The 12,934-nt window shown below is 37.6% G+C and overlaps 1 protein-coding gene and 1 long non-coding RNA gene across 2 annotated transcripts; one reads left to right on the top strand and one right to left on the bottom strand.

Moving 5' to 3' along the window:
• Positions 1–242: 242 nt before the first annotated feature.
• LOC104457193 lies at positions 243–968 on the bottom strand. The gene is made up of 2 exons (XR_005550845.1): positions 701–968; positions 243–614 (listed from the first exon to the last, which is right to left on the bottom strand). It is a non-coding gene; the product is annotated as an uncharacterized LOC104457193 (long non-coding RNA).
• A 9,318-nt stretch (positions 969–10,286) lies between these two features.
• LOC120294115 (anthocyanidin 3-O-glucosyltransferase 7-like) lies at positions 10,287–11,903 on the top strand. Its single transcript, XM_039314063.1, has one exon. The coding sequence runs from the start codon at positions 10,358–10,360 to the stop codon at positions 11,753–11,755; it is 1,398 nt and encodes a 465-aa protein (XP_039169997.1). The 5' UTR covers positions 10,287–10,357; the 3' UTR covers positions 11,756–11,903.
• The last annotated feature ends 1,031 nt before the right edge of the window (positions 11,904–12,934 follow it).

The raw sequence follows: 12,934 nt of genomic DNA, 5'->3' as shown, positions 1-12,934 counted from the left end.
TTAATTTTGTTCATATTAAGTGAAAACAAACATTCTAAACTTGATCATATTTGTTTAGTCGGAAGAAATTTTTTTAAGTTTGTACCAAAAATTTCCCATTTGTTTTTTTTTTTAAATAAAGTGTAAACTTGACTTTGAATTCTCATTATCATAATGACAAGCGAGCGGTCTGAGTTAGGTTAAAAATTATAATAATAGACTGACCAATTTGTGCTCTGCACTAAACAGCCATATAGAGACCGTACAGAATTTCACACAAAAATATTATATTCTCTTTCGAGGCAACAAGAAATTCTGATCACAGATGTAAGTGTATAATGCAAGAAAGAGTATTCGTCTTTGTCCTCGCTTTGCTCACAGCACCACTGTACACAAACCAAAATGTGCCGAAAGACGAAAGTATATGACTCATCAAGGTCTCAAAGTCTCGCAGCATATAAAATGTATCCAACTTAGTAAACGCCGTACTAGTCTGCTCTAGCGACTCCATAGCGGATCTTGTCCAAATTTCGTTGCCATTCGTCAATCTCTGCTTGGGTGCGACTCCTTTTCGGTTCATCTTCTCTCTTTAGCTGCTCCCTTAATTCCAAGATCTTTCTCTCAATACATTGAATCTGCAGAAAACCAAGATTTGGCTGAAGTGGAAAATTTTGGAAGGGCAAATTTCAAATCGAGCGAGAGAAACGAAAGGGAGTGTAACCTTTCTATAAGGCCACCGCCCCACTCCACCTTTTCGGCAAATTTTCTTGACAACGGTAGGACACAAATGCAATCTTTCAGAAGCCTTTTCGATCGGAAGATGGAAGTAACCTCCGACATCTGCCAGGGTCATCTTTCCCGCTCTCTCCCTCCGCACTAATCTCAGCACATAAATACAGCCGTTTCAGAATAATGGAAGAAAATAATGAGTGCAATACAAGTGACGTCTGTTGAACCATATCATTATTCTAAAGGCCAAGTCCTAGAGGATAAAGGCGCGGAGTAATCTATATTTCAACGAGAATCCACACGTAAACTGTTTGCGATGATAATTTGGTGAAAAACAGAACTCCGGATATCGCTTCCATTTATAACAGTCATAAGAGATAAGAAAATATGATTGTTTATCGTAGCATAAAAGGCTGTACAGACACACATACACAATTAATAATTCTAGAAAACAGAACTGTGCCGCAAGCCCAGTTTTAAGAGACTTCGCTGTCGTTTCTTAGGTTTTGGCTTGTTGTCTGTTTGCCCGGGATTCTCTCGCTTTCAAGCAACGAAAATACAAAACAATAAACAAAAAGCATTCTACCGCTTCCAGCTATTCAAAAGATCGATGGGCTCTTGAATCGATTCTCTATGTGAGGCTTATAATGTTGTGACATGGAGAAGTGAGAATGGCTATGCATCACCGAAACAGTCGGAGCGGAGGTAGTTGAAAATAATCGGCATTTACATTGCCATTGAAATCTATTCCGACGCACACAGCTTCATAGAACATGGCGAGCGGGTCCTGGTACATGATGTAGCCAGCCAGCCTCCTTCCCTCACAGTATTGCTGCAGAAAATCCTTCAAATTCTGTATGCTTTTCTTGCAAAAACTGAAATGGAAGCAAGAAAGACAGGACTATATTGCTGCACGATACATATTTAGAACCCCAATTTCCCAAAAAAAGGAATGTCATCTAATTTTTTAAAGGAAAAGATCAATTGAAGTTCTTACTCAAACATTTGATACCGATCCTCACCGTTGGATGGTACCGCACCCAGATTGTCCGAGTGTCCGTAATCGCATGGTGACCATACCGACTCTTCCATGGAGTTCGAGTTTTGTGGTATGATTGGTTTCCACTGATAATTTTTAAAGAACTTACGTTAGAAAGTGTCACAACAATTGTAATTAGCAAATAACACAACATTATAACAAAACACACTGGAAGTGTCATTACAGAAAGTATTAGCAAATAGCAAACATCATCGGTGCATGATCAATCTTCGAACTTGTCGATAGTGTTCGACAGTGCCTGAACTCATCACGCAAACTAGTTCATCAAGAAAAGTTTCTACCCTATTGTAAGGACAATCAAACGCACCGTGAGTATGAATGATATCGCTGCTCTGCTCGCTCAAGCTCGAGCAGCAGCTCGATTTGCTCGCTCGCTCGAGCACGAGCAGCAGCGACCTTCGCTCGCCCGGATCTCGAGCGAGCGAGACGAGCTGTCACAGATCACGGGTGAGCAACGCCGCCCAGATCTGCGAGACTCGCTCGAGCAAGCGGCTCGCAAATCTGGGCAAGCGCTGGCTCGAGCGAGCCCTAACACTCGAGCTCTCGCCGAAGTGAAGACAATCAGTGACCACGTTTACCTGGTGAAGGAGCAGCGGCTGTCGAGACGAGAGGCCGCGTCGGCGCGGAGAAGACGATGGAATTCTCTCGCTCGCAGAGGAGACGCTCGTCGCGGGAGACGCTCGTCGCAGGTCGCAGGAGGAGAAGCTCGTCGCTCGTCGCAGTCGCAGAGGAGAAGCTCGTCGCAGTCGCCGGGAGGAGAAGCTCGTCGCTCGTCGCAGGTTGCGGGGAGGAGAAGCTCGTCGCGGGGGAGAGAGGCATTGTTCGAGCACTATCCAAGAAATAAAAAAGGAACACAATTTTGTTCCTTTTTGTTTCGATTTGTGTTTCGAAACAAGAAACACAAAATTTGTGTTTCTTGTTTCTGTTTCTTTTTTGTTCCTGGGAACAAAAGAACAAAAAAACAGAAAAAGTGTTTAAAAACAAAAAAAAAAGAAATATAAACAAACGCAGCCGTAGTGCTATTGATAGAACATCTCAATATAATATAATATAACATACATTTTACTTAGGTTTGAATATATAAGAGAATTATAAATAATATAATATAATATAATATAATATATAGGGTTGGTCCAAGGTCGAACCGACCCAAAACTCTTAGGATCGAGAACCAACTCGCACAGTATTGGTCCTGGAATTTTAGGACCAAGGACCGACCCAGTCCCTTTGGGAACCGGACCAGGACCGGCAGGGTTGGAACGTCCCGAGGTTGGTCAGTGGTCGACCCTAGACCACTGCTCACCCGTAATGACTATAGTGAGATACATACAATAAGTTCAAGATTGATGATGTAATTTTCCTCCTTAATTAATTTATTTCCGCATGGGTATACATGTTTAAGAGGCCTTTCTTGGAAAATATGATCCCAAGAAGAATGACTGCTCATATGTATACCATATGAGCTTACAAAATTAACATGTGAACAGCGCAATTTTCTCTTATTTAAAGGATGAATCTGGAGTCAATGTACTATAGGGTAGTAGAATGTAGATTGTCAGCATGCTTTTACTTCAGGATAATTAAGCGGGCATCATAAATTTCTCAGAATATTTGTCTGGGAACTTTTTTCCGCATGGAATCGCATTTTCTGCAATTTATTAGCATCTCAAGATGTCCTTTCGATACCACTGCCTTATTTTGGTTAACTACAACGTTTATCTAATTTTTCTAATTAATCCTAGAGGAAAACGTAGAATATCTTTGAACATAGAAAATTGAACCAAATGGAATGATAAAGAAAAATCTTAAATATCTAAGTCGGTGTTTGGGTGATTAAAATGCCCATTTGTAATTCAGAATGAAAGCCACTGAAAGCACCTAATACGATTCCAAATCACAGCGAGAAGGCCGACTTAATTTTTGTCTGCATTCTCATGTCGCATCACATTGCGATCTCAATTAATTTACTATCGTTTATCCCAATCTTATGCGATTGAAAGAATTGCCCATATTATTAGTTGAATATGGTAATCTGTTTATGGTTTCAACAGCCCTGGTAGGTCTTATCAGGAGAGAGATAAGACAGATTTTGGTTCTGTCAACAGATGTCCATACGATCACTGGCAAAACTTAATGGATCTGTCCATAAACATAAGCCATCATTAAAAGCAAGTAGAGGTGGAAGCTTAAGAATTTCCCTTTCTGATAGGACATTTGGCCTCGGATTTGGATGCATTTGGCATGTAAAAGATGCTCGGCGCGAAAGTGTTCCATTGCGAATATCTTTCTTCGAAGCATCAACTGTTTGATTTTTTATTTTTTATTTGGTTCTTTTAGTTATTGAGACAAGGTTATGTGAAGTTTCAGAAAGGAAGTGAAAAGTTCTACACTATTTGCAATAAATTAAAGGATAAATAGGAGATAAACGTGCAATAAAATAAGTGCGCAATAAACAAAAAATATAGCCAAAAGACAATTGTTCTTCTTTTGTGGATTTTAAAGGATAAAAAGGAGATAAACATGCAATAAAATAAATGGGCAATAAATGAAAAAGATAACCAAAAGACAATTATGCTTCTTTTTGTAAATTTGTCAAAAGGTCCTCAAAACTTTGTTCCTTCGGCTATTTATAGGCTAATCTACGAATAATCGCTCCTTGACAGTTATCAACTTTTTGAATTTAAATTGCTTTTAGAGACTTCGATATACACTAATAACTATTTTGCTCCATACTTATCGTTGGTACCAATTCTCAAACTGTCTCCCTTCTTATCTTTTATCTCCCAAGCGGTTACTAATCCAAAGCTTCAGTATTTCTGATAATTGGTGGCCTCGTTACATAATTGGCCTAATGAACTCCTTTTAAGCTTTGGGCCTGATAAGCCAACTTTTGGTGCCAACACATGTATAATCAAACAAACATCAAAAGTTTACGCTTCAGATATGGACTGTTATACTAATAAATATGGAAACGACAATAATATACTTCATCCAATGGAATAAATTAGAAAAATAAGCAATAATATGTTTTATTTAATCAAATTCACAGAAGTTGTGATTTTTAAAGTAAACAATGTTACTTTACAAACAACGCAAACAAAAAATATGCAGCTCATTTTCGAATTTTAGTCAAATATCAGAAAAGATTGTCATTGTCTTGATATATAATATCTTTGAAAAACATTTTTCAAAATTATCGAATTTTGTGCGAAGTAAAAGGAGCTTATTACAAATGGTTTTATAGTTATTTTGAAACGGAAATAATAATAATATCACTACTTACAAGTACGTGAATTTTGTTAAGGGTGATGGGAAATCGTACTCTCTCCGATTATTTAGACTGAAAATTTGAACCGACAGGTTGGCATTAACATAACTACGCTCGTTCCCCATATTGTGCCCCGTATTAAGTCTATAGTGATCATTTTTTAAGATTGATCGGTTCCCAATCCGGTCCGGTACTAAACCAGTCCCTAAATTCCAGAACTGGGAACCGGACCAACTGACCGGGAATTGGATCGACTAATCGGTCTGGTGGAATTGGTAAATTTACTATTTTGGGCCAAAAATAAAATGAAAAATGGGAGAAATCTAGAGAAATTAGGATTTGTTTCTTAAGAAATTTAAAATATATATATATATATAATTAACTAGTTCGGTCTAGTTGGTCCAATTCCCACCTTGGAATTGAGAACTAGGCCACCCTCTTTGGGAACTGCCAAAAACCAGCCGGTCCGATCGGGTTTGGGTAGTTCTTGGGAACACCCCTAATATTTTTGAAGTTCCTTTACTTTTATTTATTTTTTAAATTTTCTTTTCTTTCTTTTCTTTTTTCCTTTTATTCACTGTTCATCTTTCTAGAAAGGCTGGTAGGGTGCCTTGGCAATGGTCCGAGACCCTCGTCAGCCACAGCTGAGAGCCTGAAACTCTCTCTTTCAAGAGGCGCGTTATTGACATCCAGAGCTTGCTTTGATTTTGTTCGACAAATATTCAAGCTTCAGAGAGAACATCGTCAAGAGCAAAGTCGAGGAAATCAGCAACGTTGGTCGAGGGAATCACAACCCTTGCTATCAGAAAGCATGTGGCGACGAGTCGTGGGTGTCGGAGTATTTGTTAGGGCACTTGGCGAGCTTGCTCCTGAACGATTTCTTCGAGTTATGGAGCTTGGCTCCGAGTTGGTTTGACGAGTACGTGAGTTTCAAAGAGAATATCTTCAATTAGGACGTTGATGACTTCAGAAACGCTGGGCTAGGGCTTGCAGGACTTTGTTGTGGCCGGCGACCAACGGAGGGAAAATAATGGATAGTAGAAGGAAAGAATAGGGAAAGAATGAAAAAAATTAAGAATTTCTTTTTTAAATTGCAAAATGGCATTTCGTAAAAGATGGTCCATGTCAGCCACTAGCCGTTTTACATGCACAGCCGATATTAAATAAATCGTCAAGTCAGCGATTTCCGAAGTAAAATGGTCTAAAAGATTACATTGAAAAATCATCAAAATATTTAAGATTATATTGGCCAAATTTAATAGTTTAAAATTGAATTGGCAGTTACACATTAGGTTAAAAAAATTTAGACAATTTTCCCCAAATTTACAACATCACAATTATAATTTTAAACTACTTGCCTTAGTGGCTGCCAGAAGTGGGAGGTTCAAATTCTCACTTTCTTAAGAAGTCGGAGTGGGGATGATTTAACTTCAAATGTGAGCTTGGACTTCCACGTCCTGTAAGGAGGCAAGGTAAAAATTTGAAATTGAAAGTTAGAATAGGAGTAAAATAAGACCGAATAAAAAAATTACAATTCCAAAGTAAAAGAACATGCTACCACTTATGGGAGGTCTATTGCGAAAGATAAAAATGAAATTAATGGAGATAACGACAGAGTGGAGAAAGTGAAAAAAACAGAAAATCTTTCAAAACATTAAAGTGATTTTTTTTTTTTTAATAATAAAGAGCATAACCTGAAACTTTTATGGGTAAAATTCCAAGTAAGGACTTAAAGTGAGGTCATTTTTCATAAAATGGTTCGATGTGGACTTTCTCTCAAATAATAGTCTAAAGTTGTCATTTTGTCTCAAATAAAAGCCTAAGCTTACCAACTGGGAGACAAACCACGCTAGCTAACAAACTAAGGCTACGGAATCACTGTCTTGCTTCCGCTTTGATTGGATCTTCGACACACTCTCTCTCTCTCTATTGGAAAGGATCAAAGAACATTGCACTTGTTCTTTGTTTCTCAACTGTTCTTTATTTCTCAATCAATGTTTTGGCTTAATCGAAGTGAAGATGAAGCGCAAATTTCAGTTCCCTATCTGCAGTCATGGGGATGGCCGCAAACTTCTCGCTTTGAGTCTACCGAAGATGACGCCTGCAACTACCTGTGCTCGTGTGGAGGTGACTAGGGTGGCAGATGGCCGTGGGAAGCAAAAGCAATAGATCGAGGAACTTGAGATTGCGTTTTCTCTCTGCTTTCAATCCTTCTTCATTTATCTTTTGCAGAAATTCTATCCATGAGTATGTGTGTGTCCTTGTAGTGATATCAATCAAGCGTCTTTATTTATTTATTTATTATCTATATATAGGATGTGCCGAAAACAAAGCTAGGTCTCTCCATTCACTTTTGGCCGAGCTGATTTGGGCATGCTTCTGCAGAAATTCAAGAACTAATTTTGCGAATTTGTTTAATTGGACCTTCGTGGCATTGAAGAAAGGATGAAGAAATGAAGCAATTTGAGAGTTTGCTGGAGATGGTGCCGATCTCATATTTCTTTTGATCTTTTTCTTTTTAGTCTTTATCCAAATTTTGTTATGAGGAAAATGCCTCTTTTCAGTTGCTCGAAATATCAAGTGCTCGCTAGCTAGTAAAGATTTAGCCAGCCAACAGCCGACAAGCTCAGATCCTTATTTGAGATAAAGTAACAATTACAGACCCATATTTAAAATAAAGTTTACATAAAACTCTCTTATGAAAAAATGACCTCACTTTATGCCCTTATTTGAATTTTTCCTCTTTTATGGCAAAAAATTTGAAACTAAAATTACCATCTATAATTAATTTAAAATAGTTTATACAATTTAATGAATCAATTATTGAATAGATGAAACTGGTGTGTCTTATTTTAAATGCACTTTCTAAAATTTATATTGTCTTATTTTTTTTGGGTCGGTAAAATTATGTTATTTTGACAATTGTTAAGTACACATGAAACTGGGACATTAAATTAGAAATGGTTGAATACATATTTCATAATAAGATTTTAGAATCATACGTATTAAAGCCATGTAGATTTTAATATAATATGTTTGATGTGAAAACTCAAAGAGATTGGAAACAGTAACCAAAACTTGCATTTTCAAAATGTGATATAATATATATATATATATATATATATATATATATGTGTGTGTGTGTGTGTGTGTGTGTGTGTGTGTGTGTGTGTGTGTGTGTGTGTAAATTTGTGCGTAAAACGTCGCGCTTAAGGAAAATAAGTTTCTTATTAACATGGCATGTATATTTTGTTTTTGGTTTTTAATACTTGATATGTAAACATATCAACCTTAACGATGAACGGAGGTAGTGAGAGCTTACCGTGAATAATTTTGATAAAAGCTTATTTACAGCTTATCTATTGCTTTTCACGGGACTCCAACAGTCATTACGTGCGAATTTGATGTATCCACTTTTTGAGTCATTATTTTTCTTTCTATTATTCCTTTTATTTGGCAGACAATGCATACAGAAACAAGAAAGTAATGAATTAACAATAAGTAGAAGTTTTAACTCCAATGTTTTTTTTTTTTTTAAAAAAAAAGGAAAAGTAATCTAGACATAGAAAAAGTTGCTTCTACAGAACCCAAAATGCAAACATGTACGACATAATGTCAGTCAACACAAAAGGTCAATAAGAGTCGAGATTTGACTTCATTAGAATTTTGGGAGCGAACATTGAACAAATATTGAAAGAGACAAAAGTACTTTATAGTTTATACGAGCTTATCTCCCCTAAAGAATCTTCGCACGATTATTCGTCAAGTCTCGCAACTTCAATCGAGCTAATTGAAATCAATATTTCAACTGTTTATCTATAGAATAGCCGGATTAAAAGATAGGGTATAAGACAACATCAATATCAAAAGTACAATAAGTTGTATCAAATTCAGTCTCTTCTTTAATTAATAAATTATTTATCTTTATTGTATTTTGTTTATTTGGCTATGAAGTTCCACGAATGCCATCTGTTAAAAGAATCATCTTAATGAATTGATTCAATTGAAGGATATTGTAGTTTCTATTTTGAACTGAGGACTTTTTGCTCTATTATCATATTAGATTTTATGAGATCACTGTTCAAAAAAATTAAGTTATTAAATAAAATTGTGCTATAATATTTATATCTAAACATACACACTGAATAAATGCAGAGGACACATACTAGTGCTCCTATGATTGGCCCTAGAAAGATATGCAACTGCAGTGTATCAACATTGAATTTTGAACAAGAAAGATAAACACACTTATACTTGATCAGTCCCTTGGTTTTGCCACGATTATAGTAATTATTTGCAAATGAAATTGTTAAATAAGAAAAGAAAGAATCTAACTCGCTGTTTCCACACTTGGAACGCTTCGTTTATTGGACGAGAAAAATTGGTGCTGTTGGCGGACATAATAATGCTTCCTTTTTTCTGTAATTAAAATTATTAATGACTGGTCGTTCATTTCTTTATTATTTGCTATCATTTCTTTTTTGGGTGGGCGGGACAATGAGTGGTTGGTCTTGGTGGCGCGGTTGTGTTGTTTCTGTTCCTGTATCAACTGCGTGAAATTCTACGGCCCATTTCCAATATTTTTGGTTTAAAGAAAATATGACTAGTTATTTACTTGTCGGCTAATTAATTAGCAAGTTATCAACTCTGTAATAAAATTATTGATTTCATATTAATTAATAATATTTTAATTTTTATAAGTGTGATCCGTAAGTTGTCAACAATTTAAGTAAAAATTAATCAATAGTGTACCAACTTCTACATTTTACAAGTATGGCTAATAAATTTTTCGCACTATAGTAAATTTGCCAATGTTAAATTAAATAGTAAGATAGAAATATCTGTCAACTTCATCAAGTGTCCTTAGAATATGAACAACATTCTAATAAATTTACGAACGTCAAATATAGTTTTGTTGACGTGGTTGGACTAGGGGTGGTGTCTCTAATCTTTCTATGGCAGCATTGGGTTTTAAAAGGAAGTCCTAGAAAAAGAATAGACGGTCAAGGCCAAATATAAAAGAAGAGAGAAGCAGGACCGAAGAAGAGAGAAAACATTGACTGAGAGGAGGCAAAGAAGAAACCGGAAGAAAAACACGGGAAAAAGAAGTTTGTGAAAGTGACTTTGTGCTCGAAACTTGTTGATAGTAAGTGAACTTGTTCTTATGTTTATATATTAGTTGCAAAATACATTTATATTCAGTAGATTTAGTGGAAGTATTTTGATAAAAATGATGGTCCAAATTGAGCTCAACCTGTTTTTGACGATTCTTTTCCATAGATATCCGTGATCTTGAAGATTTTGATTGGATTGGGTTCAAAATGTCCTCGGAAAAGCACGTCGCCGTCCTTGCTTTTCCATTCGGTTGCCACCCCCTGCCCCTCGCCAACCTCCTCCATAAGTTGGCGGAAACTGTTACGAACGTCCACTTCTCTTTCTTAAGTACGGCCGCGTCCAACCGTGATCTCTTCCCCCCTTCGTCGAGAGCCGAGCTGCCGCCCAACATCAAGGTCTATGACATCGACAATGGATTGCCGGCTGGTCATCATGGAGTGACGAAGGAGGAACTGGAAGAGCAAATGGGTATGTTCCTCATGCAAGCTAAGAACAGTTATCAAGCTGCCATTGATGCCGCGGAGCGAGATGCAAGGAAGAAGGTGAGTTGTCTATTTGGTGATGCTTTATTACTTCCCGCAGGCGAAATCGCCGAGGAAATGCACGTTCCGTGGGTGACGTTCTGGGTCCCGTCTCCGTGCTTTCTGTCCGCTTACGTCCACGCCGAGGTCCTTCGTCAACTCCGCCAGAAAACCTCCTGTGCTGGCATGGCAGTGGCAGAGGCCGAGACCGACGACAAGGCCCTGGAAATGGTTCCAGGGTTATCATTGTTTCGAATGTCAGATATCCCGAACAATATTATACAAGACCCGACCACGTCGCCAGTGTCAAACTTCGTTAAACAGTTGGGGCGCATGCTGCCAAGTGCCGCGGCCGTCATCATGAACTCCTACGTGGAAGCGAATCCGGCACCTCTGATAGCAGACCTCAAGTCCAAGTTCAAGATTCTCCTCCACGTAGGGTGCCCCACGGTGTCTTTCTCACCACCACCAGTGCTAACAAGCTCAGACTCAGACCCTACCGGTTGCTTAATGTGGCTAGACACCAGAGACCCTCGGACCGTGGCATATGTTTGTTTTGGGACGGTAGCTGTACCGTCGCCTACCGAGCTATCCTCTCTTGCCGAGGCCCTGGAATCCACCGGGACCCCATTCCTATGGTCTATGAAGGAGCACATGATGGTCCACTTGCCCGAAGGGTTCTTGGAGAGGATGGGGCAGCATGGAAAGATAGTGTCGTGGGCTCCGCAGAGCCAGGTGTTGAGCCACCCAGCGTGCGGGGTGCACGTGACACACTGTGGGTACAACTCGGTGTTTGAGAGCGTGGCGGGGGGCGTGCCGATGATATGCAAGCCATTTTGGACGGACAACATGATGAACGGAAGGTTGGTGAAGGAATGGTGGAAAATTGGAGTGGGAGTGGAGGGAGGGACCATTACAAAGAGTGGGATGGTGAAGGCATTGGAGGTGGTGTTGAGAAGTGAGGACGGAAAGGAGATGAGGAAGAAGGCTGGTGAGCTTAGAGAGAGATTGGTGGATGCTTCAGGACCCGGAGGAAGTGTTCAAGCTGATTTCAAGACCCTTGTGGACTTGATTTCTACTTAATTATATGTTTCATTTCTATTTTGCTTAGTATGCTTTGTGGGGATGTGATCCTTTGTTGGAGACACCGGTCTGCATAAAGGATGTTTGTTTGACTTTGTGGAAGATTTAAATTGATCTTTTGATATGATAGATAGCCAAGTTGATTTCTTTGGAATTTTTCTTCCAGGTTCGGTTAAGTTATAAATGGGTTTCGTGCCCTTAACAAATACTTTTTTTCGGCAGTTGGTACAAGTAAATATCATTGGCTTAAGTCAATACTTGATAGAGGTTTAGCAATTTAAACATATCCTTAAAAAGAGAACCAATAGAAAGAATATTTTCATTGATCGTATTGAAAGTAATCTAGTTGAGAAGTATATCGGTATTATAGCTTGTGCTTAGGTGTGTGATAGTGAGATCTATCTACTTGGGTATAGGTAGAACCTCCTTCATGAAGAAGTGCTTGACTATAAGCGGCACATACTATTGTAATTTCTAAGATTGCTAATGAAATCCAGCCAACAGACTATTATTCTCGATGAGTAAATGTAAGGGCCGAACCACTATAAAGCTCTACATATATCGTTCTCTATGTCTTTGCTCTTGTCTATTACTATATGATAAAAGTGCATTGCACTTGATATGATCACTTGTTCTTGCTTACATTAACTTAATTCTTTTTACATCAAGTTATTCTGCTTATATCAAACTTCGCTTTTACAATTCTATTAGTTATTCAAGTTTTCTTAAAATCACCAATTCACCCCCTTCTAGGTGATATTGTTAGCCACTGCAATATCTATGTAAATTTTAATTAAAAAAAAAAATTGACATGCGACATGAATTTAAATTCCATCTAGCTCTGTTTATTTTGCTGAAAATAAATAATTTAGAAAAATATTTTCTTAAAAATGATTACTTGCATCTTTTAAAATAATTAGTCAACAAAAAAGTTTTCATTAATGGAAAAAAGTTTATGTCCAAACATTTTCTTGGACAATAAAAAAATTTATTTATTCATTTTTGTAAGTGATATAAGTGATCATTTTAGGAAAATATTTTCCAAATCATCATTTTCTATAAATTAAAAAAAACGCACCTTATATGTAAACTAATCCTAATTATGGACAAAAGAATTATGAACTAGTCTAAGATGACATGCAATTTGATTTATATGTCCTAATTAACATGCATTTGTGA

This window comes from Eucalyptus grandis, chromosome 5, assembly GCF_016545825.1.
Source record: "Eucalyptus grandis isolate ANBG69807.140 chromosome 5, ASM1654582v1, whole genome shotgun sequence".
NCBI classification, from domain to species: domain Eukaryota; kingdom Viridiplantae; phylum Streptophyta; class Magnoliopsida; order Myrtales; family Myrtaceae; genus Eucalyptus; species Eucalyptus grandis.
This window is presented reverse-complemented; position numbering and strand designations above follow the sequence as displayed.

Coding starts and splice junctions, on each gene's coding strand:
- LOC120294115 (XM_039314063.1), top strand. CDS start 10,358: ATGTCCTCGGAAAAGCACGTCGCCGTCCTTGCTTTTCCATTCGGTTGC.